Genomic DNA, 14,062 nt, shown 5'->3' with positions numbered 1-14,062 from the left:
CTACACTACGCCGATTAAGAACCCAGCCAATATTTGGCATTGCGCTTTACGTGGCGACTGCTGCCCTCGTCTCCAGTGGAACCGTAAAACAAAGGACTAGTGTTGAATAAAATATTTGCTTTTTATTCATTGAAAAACTAGTACTCAACCACTGCACCCCCCACCCCGCGCAACCCATAATCACCCCCCGGCCCCCAACCAGCCCCTGTCCACCCAACCCCGCCGTGCTATTTACATCGTTAACTTTATTAAAAGCAAAAAGACTTCGAATGCTGCAACATCAAAAAGACTTTGTATTTTCTTGAGATTGATAACAAGACTTTGCATACACTCCAAGAAGCAATATTTGAAAAGAACTCGGGAAAATATACAGAGAAGCATAATGTACACTTTTTTCCGACTCCCGCCCTCCCCTCTTCCTTCCATCTCTTGTTGATTTGGATTCGATGATTGGTAGGTCACCTCTACCCGAAGGCGCTCAGCTCTGAAACTAGAATGTGACGGTGGGGACAGACATTGTAATTAGGGGAGAGAGGTGGGGGAAGGCACGCCAGAGGGTGGTCTACTTGGCTGACTGGCTACTGTCCAAGATGACAGCAAGGTTCAAGACGTGAAGGAGTCCCTAATTTAGCGAGAAATATTGATTAAATTCTACAGGGTGGCTTGCCACTTTATTAAGAAATGAAATTTGTTGGATGCTTTTGGGTTTTTTTTGCCTTATTTGATTTCAACCTCTTTGAGATACTGCCCCAGAGCGCATTGGATTCCGAACAAGGTTGCCTCGGGTTTTCTGGTTTCCTCCCGCACTCCAAAGATGTGCGGGTTAGGTGGATTGGCCGTGCTAAATTGCCCCTCAGTGTCCAACGATGTGTGGGTTAGGTGGATTGGCCATGCTAAATTGCCCCTCAGTGTCCAACGACGTGAGGGTTAGGTGGATTGGCCATGCTAAATTGCCCCTTACTGTCAGGGGGATTAGCTAGGGTAGCAGTTGGGGGTTACAGGGATAGGATCTGGGTGGGGAATTGTTGTTGGTGCAGGCCAGATGGGCCGAGTGGCCTCCTCCTGCGCTGTAGGGATTCTGTGATTGTAACTCATAGGGTTTGTAAATGGCTCTTGCAATGGTGAATGCCTGATGAAGCTTCTTCGAGGGGAAATGGGGGGAGACAAATTGAGGTTACCGACCCCACCTGAGAGTGGTGAAAATGTAGCCGTTGGCCTCAGTGCCATTTACAGCGTCACCTTGTACCAACAGGTCACTTTCAATAGAAGAAAGGCCTACACAAGGGTGTGTTTTCTCGGAGTGGGGATTGGGGAGGCGGGGAGGGCGGAGGGAGGGGGATTGCGAATCCTAGCACTGATAACAGAACATCTCACACACACATACACATACACAGGTGGCATGGAAGGGTCTTTCTCGTACGCCCATACGCATTGGACTCTGTTTCTTAAGCATTGACAGCCTCCTATCATGTGAGGCGCTGTTAGGAGCTGCCATCTTCTCTGGAAAGCCCCCTCCCCCTCTCTCAATACTGCCCTTCTTTAAGACCTTGTGGCGCAGTGGGGTTAACATCCCCGCCCTGAGCCCAGAAGCTCGGGGTTCGAATCCCGCCCTGGGACTTGGGGAATGTGCGACCTTCCAACGGCCTAAGAGCGGGAGGGGTTTTCTGGTCTGCCACGTTTGATGTGGAATGGCGCCCCTCTCAAGCTAAAAGCAACCCCCCCCCCCCCCCCGCCGCCCCCGAACAACGGCTGTAGGAACAGTGCAGACTCGATGGACCAAATGGCCTCATTCTGCACCATCCCAGGAATCGCTAGCTACGGAAACAGAGGAAAGCCTGTCTTGGCGCGTCACAAGGTGTGGGAAGAGAATTGGAACCAAAGCCATGGGTCAAATTTTACATGATGTTGAAGAGAGGAAAGAGTTGGCAAGATTTAACATCAAATGCACACAGACACACACACACGTACACACACACGTACACGTGTACACACACACGTACACATGTACACACACGTACACATGTATACACACACGTACACATGTACACACACACGTATACACACACGTACACGTGTACACACACACGTACACATGTACACACACACACACAAGCGCACACATTGTCACATTAAACAGGGACCGTTGTTATAAGAGTCAGGGCAGCGTCGGGAGAACTGGGGCTGGCCCTACATCTGCATCGTGGTACAAAAATATTAGATTTCGCCTCTTGAATCGCCTTCTGCTCTCCTTCTAGGCTGGTGTTGGGTTGGGTTGGGGGGGCGGGTGGGGGTTGCGGAGAGGTTGGAGGGAGGGGCGGTGTGGGAGAGAGACAGATCTGTTGGATGGGATGCATGGCGTGTTTCTAATGGGTCTCCATGCACAGGGGCGTAACGTGTCCACGTGTCTGTCCGACTCATTCACAGAAACCTCAATACACCGGGCACTCTTAGACAAAACGAAAGGGGGAGGTTGGGGGTTGGGGGAGGTTGGGGGTTGGGGGAGGTTGGGGGTTGGGGGAGGTTGGGGGTTGGGGGAGGTTGGGGGTTTGGGGAGGTTGGGGGTTGGGAGAGGTTGGGGGTTGGGTTGGGAGAGGTTGGGGGTTGGGTTGGGGGAGGTTGGGGGTTGGGTTGGGGGAGGTTGGGGGTTGGGTTGGGGGAGGTTGGGGGTTGGGGGTTGGGTTGGGGGAGGTTGGGTTGGGGGAGGTTGGGGGTTGGGTTGGGGGAGGTTGGGGGTTGGGTTGGGGGAGGTGTTGGGGGTTGGGTTGGGGGAGGTGTTGGGGGTTGGGTTGGGGGAGGTGTTGAGGGTTGGGTAGGGGGAGGTTGGGGGTTGGGTAGGGGGAGGTTGGGGGTTGGGTAGGGGGAGGTTGGGGGTTGGGTAGGGGGAGGTTGGGGGTTGGGTTGGGGGAGGTTGGGGGTTGGGTTGGGGGAGGTTGGGGGTTGGGTTGGGGGAGGTTGGCGGGAGGTTGGGGGAGGTTGGGGGTTGGGTTGGGGTAGGTTGGGGGTTGGGTTGGGTTGGGGGAGGTTGGGGGTTGGGTTGGGGGGGGTTGGGTTGGGGGAGGTTGGGGGTGGGGTTGGGTTGGGGGGGGTTGGGGGTTGGGTTGGGGGTTGGGTTGGGGGTTGGGTTGGGGGGGGTTGGGTTGGGGGTTGGGTTGGGGGAGGTTGGGTTGGGGGAGGTTGGGTTGGGGGAGGTTGGCGGGAGGTTGGGGGTTGGGTTGGGGGAGGTTGGCGGGAGGTTGGGGGAGGTTGGGGGTTGGGTTGGGGTAGGTTGGGGGTTGGGTTGGGTTGGGGGAGGTTGGGGGTTGGGTTGGGGGGGGTTGGGTTGGGGGAGGTTGGGGGTTGGGTTGGGGGGGGTTGGGGGAGGTTGGGGGTTGGGTTGGGGGTTGGGTTGGGGGAGGTTGGGTTGGGGGAGGTTGGCGGGAGGTTGGGGGTTGGGTTGGGGGAGGTTGGGGGTTGGGTTGGGGGAGGTTGGGGGTTGGGTTGGGGGAGGTTGGGTTGGGGAGGCTGGGGGTTGGAGGAATGGAAGGAAAGGAAAGCTGGGATCTCCTCTCTCTCTCTGCGTTTCTATTGGTCTGCTCTACTGAAAGACCTCTGGATGCTTGAGGAGGATCTTCTCGATGTAGTTCTCCAGCTCTTCCTCAGTGTCCTGCGTCTCGTCCTCGTAGTAATCCTTGTCCCGGTAGACGGGGGCCGGCGGCTGATAGTAGTAAGGTCGGTGGCGCTGCTGGTAGACCCTGGGCCGGATGTAGTTGGGGTAGGGGTTTGGTCTGGGCCGGTACCGCCGGGGTGCGGCCAAGTGGGGCGCGCTCTCGTAGTCCAGGGCGTTGCCGGCGCCCAGCAGGTCTTGGAGGCTCAAATGGGTGTGGGCGCGGTGTCTGCCTTTCTCCGGGCGGGGGCGGCCCGGGTGATTGCTGCTGCTGACCGGCCGGGGGGCCGGAGCCTTGAACCTGTCCCGCGAGGGCCCCCCGTGCCGGCTCTCCGCCGGATCCTTCCGCTTCTTCTCCACCTCGGTGATAATGTCGATCACGTCGTCCGCCGGCAGGTGCAGCTTGCTGGAGATCTCGATCAGCCGGTCGATGGTTTGGGGGTCGATGTCCTCTCCCTCCTCCTCCTCCTCCGCCCTCTTCTCCTCGGATGCGCTCTCCTCCGAGCTCCTGCCCTCCTCCTCCTCCTCTCCCTCCTCCTCCTCGCTGGCCTCCCCCCTCAGCAGGTACTGCAGCAACAGGTCGGAGGCTCGGTCTGCTGCCTTCTGCTGCCCGCTCTTCCTCCTGCCTCCCTCCCGGGCCTCCCCATCTTCACCCCGGTGCTTCACCCAGCCCCTGGCGCCGTCCTCCCGGCCCTCGGAGTCCTTCTCCTTCCGTCCCACCAGCTCGTCCAGGTCCCTCCAGGCGTCACCCTGGGCTGCCTGGTCCCTGAGGGCAGGGGGAGGCTGGGCTGCGCTGTGTTTCCCCATGCCCCGCAACATAGCCTCCAGCCGCTCCGTGCCCTGAGGAGTCCAGGTGTCTTCTTGGTCTTCCTCCTCCCTCCACTCCGAGTCTTGGCTCTCCTGGGCGGACGGGCTCCTCTGGGTCTTCCCCACCCAGCTCCGACTCTTCACGTCTTCCGTCCAGTCTTCCCCCTGGGCCGCGGTGGGCCCGCGGTCGACCACCCCCTCGCCACGCCACCTTGGCCCCCCCTCTCCGCCCGTGGGCTTGTCCTCGTCGACCTTCAGAGCCTGCAAGAGGATGGCCGCCAGCGTCTTGGTGTCCGCGTCCGTGAAGACCTCCTCGCCGGAGGCGGCCGCTCTGACCTGGTGGCTCTTGGCCGTCTCCGTCTCGCCCCTGGCCGTCTCCCCGTCTCCCGGAGACGCCCCCGGGTCCTGGCTGCGCGTCGGCTGCTCACTTCCTTTCGGGTTGGCTGGGTGGGGACGTTCGCTGTTCTCCCCTTCGGTGAGGGGCACGGCCCCACTGAGAGTCAGGCCTGCGAGGGTGAGGACAAACAGGGAGAGGGCCTGCGATCCACTTGGCCAAACCATCCTCGTGGGCCGTGGCTCAGGAGGAGACGGGAAAAACTACGGACGCAAAACAAAACACAAAGAACGTCAGATGGATTTCCAACACCCATTACTCTGATCCACTTCAGATGCACTGATCCACTAAACTAGAAAGAGTGCGGAAAAGATTTACTAGGATGCTAACGGGACTTGATGGTTTGAGTTATAAGGAGAGGCTGGATAGACTGGGACTTTTTTCTCTGGAGCGTAGAAGGCTGAGAGGTGATCTTATACAGGTCTATAAAATAATGAGGGGCACAGATCAGCTGGATAGTCAATATCTTTTCCCAAAGGTAGGGGAGTCTATTACTCCCCTACCTTTACTCTTAGAATCATAGAAGTTTACCCCTAAGCTAATCCCAGTTGCCCGCGTTTGGCCCATATCCCTCTCTACCCATTGTACCCATATAACTGTCCAAACACTTTTCAAAAGACAAAATCGTACCCGCCTCTACTACTACCTCTGGCAGCTCGTTCCACTCACCACCCTCTGAGTGAAAAAATTGCCCCTCTGGACCCTTTTGTATCTCTCCCCTCTCACCCTCTAGTTTTAGACTCCCCTACCTTTGGGAAAAGATATTGACTATCTAGCTGATCTGCGCCCCTCATTATTTTATAGACCTCTATAAGATCACCCCTCAGCCTCCTACGCTCCAGAGAAAAAAGTCCCAGTCTATCCAGCCCCTCCTTATAACTCAAACCATCAAGTCCCGGTAGCATCCCTGTTAATCTTTTCTGCACTCTTTCTAGTTTAGTTTAATAATATCTTCTGAAGTGAATGATCTACAGCCCGTGTCATCAATTTTCACACATGAGTGACTTCTTTCAAGCTTGGACTGTGATTTTCAGGCTGTTTACAGAATATTATAGAATCATAGAATCCCTACAAGAGGCCACTCAGCCCATCAAGCTTGCACTGACTCTTTGAGAGACATCTTACCTCGGCCCTATCCCAGTAAAGCCATACATTTCCCATGGCTGGTCCACCTAACCTACACATATTTGGGCACTAAGGGGCAATTTAGCACAGTGGTTAGCACTGCTGCCTCACAGGACCAGGGACCCAGGTTGGATTCCCAGTCTGGGCGAAGAGTGTGGAGTTTCCTCCGCATGCTGTGGTTTCCTCCCCTGCTCCAAAGATGTGCTGGTTAGGTGGATTGGCCATGATAAATTGTCCCTTAGTGTCCAAAGATGAGCAGGTGAGGTGGATTGGCCATGCTAAATTGCCCCTTAGTGTCCAAAGATGTGCAGGTGAGGTGGATTGGCCATGCTAAATTGCCCCATGGCATCCAAAGATGTGTAGGTTAGGTGGATTGGCCATGCTAAATTGCCCCTTAGTGTCCAAAGATGTGCAGGTGAGGTGGATTGGCCATGCTAAATTGCCCCATGGCATCCAAAGATGTGTAGGTTAGGTGGATTGGCCATGCTAAATTGCCCCTTAGTGTCCAAAGATGTGCAGGTGAGGTGGATTGGCCATGCTAAATTGCCCCATGGCATCCAAAGATGTGTAGGTTTGGTGGATTGGCCATGCTAAATTGCCCCTGGTGTCAGGGGGATTAGAACTTAAGAACATAAGAAATAGGAGCAGGAGTAGGCCATCTAGCTCCTCGAGCCTGCCCCGCCATTCAATAAGATCATGGCTGATCTGAAGTGGATCAGTTCCACTTACCCACCTGATCCCCATAACCCCTAATTCCCTTACCGATCAGGAATCCATCTATCCGTGATTTAAACATATTCAACGAGGTAGCCTCCACCACTTCAGTGGGCAGATAATTCCAGAGATTCACCACCCTCTGAGAGAAGAAGTTCCTCCTCAACTCTGTCCTAAACTGACCCCCCTTTATTTTGAGGCTGTGCCCTCTAGTTCTAGTTTCCTTTCTAAGTGGAAAGAATCTCTCCACCTCTACCCTATCCAGCCCCTTCATTATCTTATAGGTCTCTGTAAGATCCCCCCTCAGCCTTCGAAATTCCAACGAGTTCAAACCCAATCTACTCAGTCTCTCCTCATAATCAACACCCCTCATCTCTGGTATCAACCTGGTGAACCTTCTCTGCACTCCCTCCAAGGGCAATATGTCCTATCGCAGGGTAAATATGTGGGGTTACGGGAATAGGGCTAGGGTGGGATAGTTGTCGGTGCAGAGTTGATAGGCTGAATGGCCTCCTTCTGCACTGTAGGGATTCTATGATTCTACTTACACCAACATGATTACACTGAGGCACCCCAGCTCATTACTCACCCTCAGTGTCCCATAGCACAGCGGCACGGTGGCACAGTGGTTAGCACTGTTTCCTCACAGCGCCAGGGACCCGGGTTTGATTCCCGGCTTGGGTCACTGTCTGTGTGGAGTTTGCATGTTCTTCCCCCCCGTGTCTGCGTGGGTTTCCTCCGGGTGCTCCGGTTTCCTCCCACTGTCCGAAAGACGTGCTGGTTAGGGTCCATTGGCCGTGCTAAATTCTCCCTCAGTGTTACCCGAACAGGCGCCGGAGTGTGGCGACTGGGGGATTTTCACAGTAACTTCATTGCAGTGTTAATGTAAGCCGACTTGTGACACTAATAAATAAATCCTCAAAGGCGGGGAAACCAAATTGACAATACCTTCCTGTCGTGCCTGAAATGGGCGCGATAGCCATTTAAATGCATTCAAATTGACTTAATGGGCTGCACGCCCAACTTTACCGACATTTCCCCCTTTACCACCGCGTTCGCCCATCCAGAATCAGCGCAAAACAGACATGCTCCATAAAAGCCCGATTTGGGTGCACCAGTTTGAGAGGAGGTAAGTGTCGAGCGTCTGACAGCCCTCTACTTGAGATCACTGGGGAGGGGAAGGGGGGGTGTGTCCGCTGCCTCTCTGCTTGAGATCGGTGGGGTCGGGAAGGGGGGTCCACTGCCACTCTGCCCGAGATTAGTGAGGGGATAAGGGGGTCTGCTGCCACTCTGCCTGTGATCAGTGAGGGGGAGGGGGTGGGGTCCGCTGTCACTCTGCGTGAGATCGGTGAGGGGGAAGGGGGGTGTTCACTGCCAGTCTGCCTGAGATCAGTGAGAGAGAAGGGGGGGTCTGCTGCCACTCTGCGTGAGATCGGTGAGGGGGAAGGGGGTGTTCGCTGCCACTCTGCCTGAGATTAGTGGTGGGGAAGGGGGGGGGTCCGCTGCCTCTCTGTGTGAGATCAGTGAGGGGGAAGGGGTGGTCCGCTGCCACCCTGCATGAGATCGGTGAGGGGGAAGGGGGGTCTGCTGCCACTCTGCGTGAGATCGGTGAGGGAGAAGGGGGGTGTTTGCTGCCACTCTGCCTGAGATTAGTGGAGGGGAAGGAGGGGTACGCTGCCTCTCTGTGTGAGATCAGTGAGGGGGAAGGGGTGGTCCACTGCCACCCTGCGTGAGATCGGTGAGGGGGAAGGGGGGTGTTCGCTGCCACTCTGCCTGAGATTAGTGGAGGGGAAGGGGGGGTCTGCTGCCACTCTGCGTGAGATCGGTGAGGGGGAAGGGGGGTGTTCGCTGCCAGTCTGCCTGAGATCAGTGAGGGGGAAGGGGGGGGTCCGCTGCCACTCCGCCTGAGATCAGTGAGGGGGAAGGGGGGGGAATGGGCCTGTGATCAGACTGGGGGTGGTGGGGGCGAGTAGGATAAGGGGGCCAGTAATGTTGTGTGGGGGGGGGGGGGGGGTGGGGCAATGTCTGTGCAGGTCAGGTGGAGGCATTATGCGGCCTGGGAGGGAAGTGGCAGGGGAGCGACATTTTATCATTTTGTTTTGTCTGCACGCGCGTAGTTGGAGGCGCCAATCGGAGCTACAGGATTTCGGGCACGTTAATCCCCGCACACGGGCTTCTGCAGCGCGATTTGGAATCTGAAACATTCCCAGTTTCAAGTCCGCCTAGTACTTAGAATGAAAATGGTGAACTAGGGCCCAAACATTGGAGCAGAGAGAGAGGGGGAGCGAGAGGCAGACAGAGACAGAGAGAGAGAGAGTGCAAAAATCAGTCAGACCAAAATCAGCCAGGGAGGCAGAGATAGACAGACAGACACAAACCAGAGAAGGAAAATACAAAGCAACCGACAGGACAATGCAGACAGGCAGATGGAGAGAGTGAGCGAGAGAAAAACTGAGTGATAGAGACAGGATTGGAAGAGACAAGCAGAGACACAGAGGGGTAGGTAAGTACAGAGACGAGCAGAAATAGAAACAGGGACATCTGATTAAGTTTATTTATTCGTCGCAAGCAAGGCTCGCATTAACATTGCAATGGAGTTACTGTGAAAATCCCCGAGTCGCCACACTCCGGCACCTGTTCAGGTCAATGCGTCTAACCAGCCATGTCTTTCGGACTGTGGGAGGAAACCGGAGCACCCGGAGGAAACCCACGTGGACACGGGGAGAACGTGCAAACTCCGCGCAGACAGTGACCTCAGCCGGGAATCGAACCCGGGTCCCTGGCGCTGTGAGGCAGCAGCGCTAACCACTGTGCCACCGTGCCGCCCCATTTGATAGAGGGGGGGGGGGGGAGAGAAACTAAAGGTACAAAGAGTGGATACTGGAAGCAGTTAAGTGGACCAAGAAGACAAGAGAATCAAATAAGAATCAGATCAGAATGAGACGGAGAGGTCGAGACTGAGAGTGCGGGGCACAGAGATAGGATAATGTCAGGGTCAGGAATGGGGCGTCAGGCAAGCCAACAGGTATTTACAATAATGCACACTTCCCGGTATTCAAAATCATTCCCCTCTTCACATCCCCTCTAACGTCTCTCCCTCTTGGGATTGTGTCTCTACCTTTCTAATGCAGGGTCTCTGATTCTGACTGTGTGCCTGATGCTGCTACCTGTCTGTCGCTGCAGCTTTGTTCCTGTCTCTCGCAGTCTCTCTCCTTCTTTCCCTGTCTTCCTCCTGCAGATTCTTTTTTTTCCCTCTGTGTGTGTGTCCCTGTGTAAAACGTGTGTCTGTCTCTATGTATCTGTACAGACATCCCTCTACATGTGTGTCTATAAGTACATCTCTATATGTTTGTCTGTACGTACATCCAAATGCGTGTCTGTACATACATGTCTCTCTGTGTGTCTGTACATACATGTCTCTACATGTGTGCCTGTACACACCTCTCTATATGTGTGTCTGTACATACATTCCTATATATGTGTGGCTGTACATACATCTCTCTGTGTATCTGTACATACATCCCTCTATATGTGTGCCTGTACATACATGTCTCTACATGTGTGCCTGTACATACATCTCTCTATATGTGTGTCTCTACATACATTCCTATATATGTGTGTCTGTACATACATGTCTCTCTGTGTGTCTGTACATACATATCTCTACATGTGTATCTGTACATACATCTCTCTGTGTATCTGTGCATACATCTCTCTATATGTGTGTCTGTACATACATGTCTCTACATGTGTGCCTGTACATACATCTCTCTATATGTGTGTCTCTACATACATTCCTATATATGTGTGTCTGTACATACATCTCTCTCTGTGTCTGTACATACATGTCTCTACATGTGTGCCTGTACATACATCTCTCTATATGTGTGTCTCTACATACATTCCTATATATGTGTGTCTGTACATACATGTCTCTCTGTGTGTCTGTACATACATATCTCTACATGTGTGTCTGTACATACATCTCTCTGTGTATCTGTACATACATCTCTCTATATGTGTGTCTGTACATACATGTCTCTACATGTGTGCCTGTACATACATCTCTCTATATGTGTGTCTCTACATACATTCCTATATATGTGTGTCTGTACATACATCTCTCTCTGTGTCTGTACATACATGTCTCTACATGTGTGCCTGTACATACATCTCTATATGTGTGTCTGCACATACATCTCTCCCTATGTGTGCCTGTACATACATATTTCTATATGTTTGTCTCTACATACATCTCTCTCTATGTGAGCCTGTACATACATTTTTTTGTGTGTGTGTGTGTGTGTCTCTCTCTCTCTCTCGGTGTGCTTCTCTAATCCACAGCTAAGTTCTAAGTGTACAGCTCCGAATGTAGACATCAGTGCGGCCATCAGAATGCCACTGCACAGTGGATGTGAGTCATACTGACATGTAGCTGCCTAATATGAATATAAGCACGCAAAATCTTCCCCGTTGGAGGTGGACAGCTTTCTGAAAGCGAAGCAGGTTCCACATCTCCTCCCCCCCCCCCCCCACCCGCTCCCCAGAGAGGAGGGAGCAGCAATCTTAATCTGAAGCGTGAAATACAATCTAAAGGGCAAATTCGAGTTCTCCTACACGGCGGACAAAGACGCTGAATGTAAGATACGTGTCATTGTTGCCATGGTAACCAAGTCCCCGCAGACACTGCCCATGCCGGCAGCCTCCTGGTTGCCACAGCAACTCCGGGGATGAGTTTCTCCACCCCCCCCCCCGCCTTGATGGGCAGTCAGTGACAGGAGACGACGGTTCCAAGGCACGGAACGGTGAGCAAGATCGCTCCTCCCTTCCCCCGGAGTTCAGCCTCGAGATGTCCTCCCATCCGAGAGGCCGGACCTGCCGTGCGGAGGGCTGAGGGGTGCCAGTGTGGCTTGGGTGGGTGGGGAGCTTTTATTGTCTATATTCATGACGCAACCCACGCAACGCTCGCTCCCTCCGTCTGTGGTTCTGCGTCAGTCCCATTCACTTTCCAACCCGCGAGCTGCACACGGGGGAGAAGGATCCTCTCTGTATTGGGAATCGGTGAATCCAGATGGTTAGTGTGTCAACGCAACTTGTCTAACACAAGCATGACAATGTTTGCGTGTTTCCCTTAAAATATCTGTGTGTCTATGACTATCTATCTATCTATGTATATCTCCATATCAATCACCATCTCTATTTCTCTCTCTCTTTCTCTATCTATCTATCTATCTATCTATCTATCTATCTATCTATCTATCTATCTATCTATCTATCTATCTATCTATCTATCTATCTATCTATCTCTCTCGTTATCTATCTATCTATCTATCTATCTATCTATCTATCTATCTCTCTCGTTATCTATCACTCTCGTTATCTCTCTCTCTCTATCTATCTATCTATCTATCTATCTATCTATCTATCTATCTATCTATCTATCTATCTCTCTCTCTCTCTCTCGTTATCTATCTATCTATCTATCTATCTATCTATCTATCTATCTATCTCGTTATCTATCTCTCTCTCTATCTATCTATCTATCTATCTATCTTTCTTTCTATCTCTCTCGTTATCTATCTATCTATCTATCTATCTATCTATCTATCTATCTATCTATCTATCTCTATCGTGGATTACCTTTCTCTCCCTATCTCTTTCAGTATCTCTCTATCTCTACCTACCTCCCTCTATATTCATCTATCTATCTATCTATCTATCTATCTATCTATCTATCTATCTATCTATCTATCTATCTATCTACCTACCTACCTACCTACCTACCTATCTGTGTCTGTCTCTCTGTTTATCTATCTGTCTATCTATAAATCTGTCTACCTATCAATCTGTATCTTGAATCTGTTTACCTTTCTGTCTATCTGTCTGCCTGTCTGTCTGTCTGCCTGCCTGTCTGTCTGCCTGTCTGCCCGCCTGTCTATCTATCAACGTGTGTGGTAGGGTTCCAGGCACTTTCCCCATCAGAAGGAACAAAGCACCATTGCGTGTATGGGCTCAGACTTCAATGGAAAGGCTACCCCGGGAGTGGGAAATTCCATCCGAGCTGCCGCCAGGGACTGGGGATACCTCACAGCGTGCTCTCCAGCTGGAATGTGACCTCCCGATCCACAGAGCCCATTCACTGATAGCTCAGGCTCCGGAGGTTAATGCGTTCTGAGTTTAAGTCTCATTCATTCCCTGGATTGTCGCCCGCATTGTGAGACACCTGACTTGTCAGCGAGTCTGAGAGGCTGAACGGGTGGAGAGCGCTCCGTCTTTGGAACATGACTATACAAAGACGATAAAATATGTGGATTACAAAGTGTGCATTGACAGATAAGGAAAAGAAATTGTCTGTACATTTCTATACACACACACAGATACACACTCACATACATACACACACACAGATACACACATACAGATACACACACATACATACACACACGCACATACACACACAGTATAGGATTCTGCACTGGAGGAATTCTATGATTATATATACACACACTGCACTGTAGGGATTCTATTATATATATATATATACACACTGCACTGTAGGGATTCTATTATATATATATATATATATATACACTGCACTATAGAGATTCTATTATATACATATATATACACTGCACTATAGAGATTCTATTATATACATATATATATATATACACACCACTGTAGCGATTCTATTATATATATATATATATACACACTGCACTGTGGGGATTCTATTATATACATATATACACACTGCACTGTAGGGATTCTATTATATATATATATATATATATACACTGCACTGTAGGGATTCTATTATATCCATATATATATATACACACTGCACTGTAGCGATTCTATTATATATATATACACACTGCACTGTAGGGATTCTATTATATATATATATATACACACTGCACTGTAGGGATTCTATTATATATATATATATATACACACTGCACTGTAGGGATTCTGTTATATATATATATATAGATATATACACACTGCACTGTAGGGATTCTATTATATATATATATACACACTGCACTGTAGGGATTCTATTATATATATATATACACACTGCACTGTAGGGAGTCTATTATATATATATACACACACTGCACTGTAGGGATTCTATTATATATATACATATACACGCACTGCACTGTAGGGATTCTATTATATATATATATATACACTGCACTGTAGAGATTCTATTATATATATATACACTGAACTGTCGAGATTCTATTATACATATATACACTGCACTGTCGAGATTCTATTATATATATATATATACACTGCACTGTAGAGATTCTATTATATATATATATACACTGCACTGTAGAGATTCTATTATATATATATACACA

At 50.9% G+C, this 14,062-nt stretch overlaps 1 protein-coding gene across 1 annotated transcript; it reads right to left on the bottom strand.

The window, feature by feature from the left end:
- Positions 1 to 3,574: 3,574 nt before the first annotated feature.
- Positions 3,575 to 5,011, bottom strand: vgf (VGF nerve growth factor inducible). The gene has a single exon (XM_078208140.1). The coding sequence runs from the start codon at positions 5,009 to 5,011 to the stop codon at positions 3,575 to 3,577; it is 1,437 nt and encodes a 478-aa protein (XP_078064266.1).
- Positions 5,012 to 14,062: the final 9,051 nt, after the last annotated feature.

Source organism: Mustelus asterias, unplaced genomic scaffold (genome assembly GCF_964213995.1).
Source record: "Mustelus asterias unplaced genomic scaffold, sMusAst1.hap1.1 HAP1_SCAFFOLD_3227, whole genome shotgun sequence".
Taxonomy (NCBI): Eukaryota; Metazoa; Chordata; class Chondrichthyes; order Carcharhiniformes; family Triakidae; genus Mustelus; species Mustelus asterias.
Note: the sequence above shows the minus strand (reverse complement) of the source record. Positions and strands in the feature narration are given on the sequence as shown.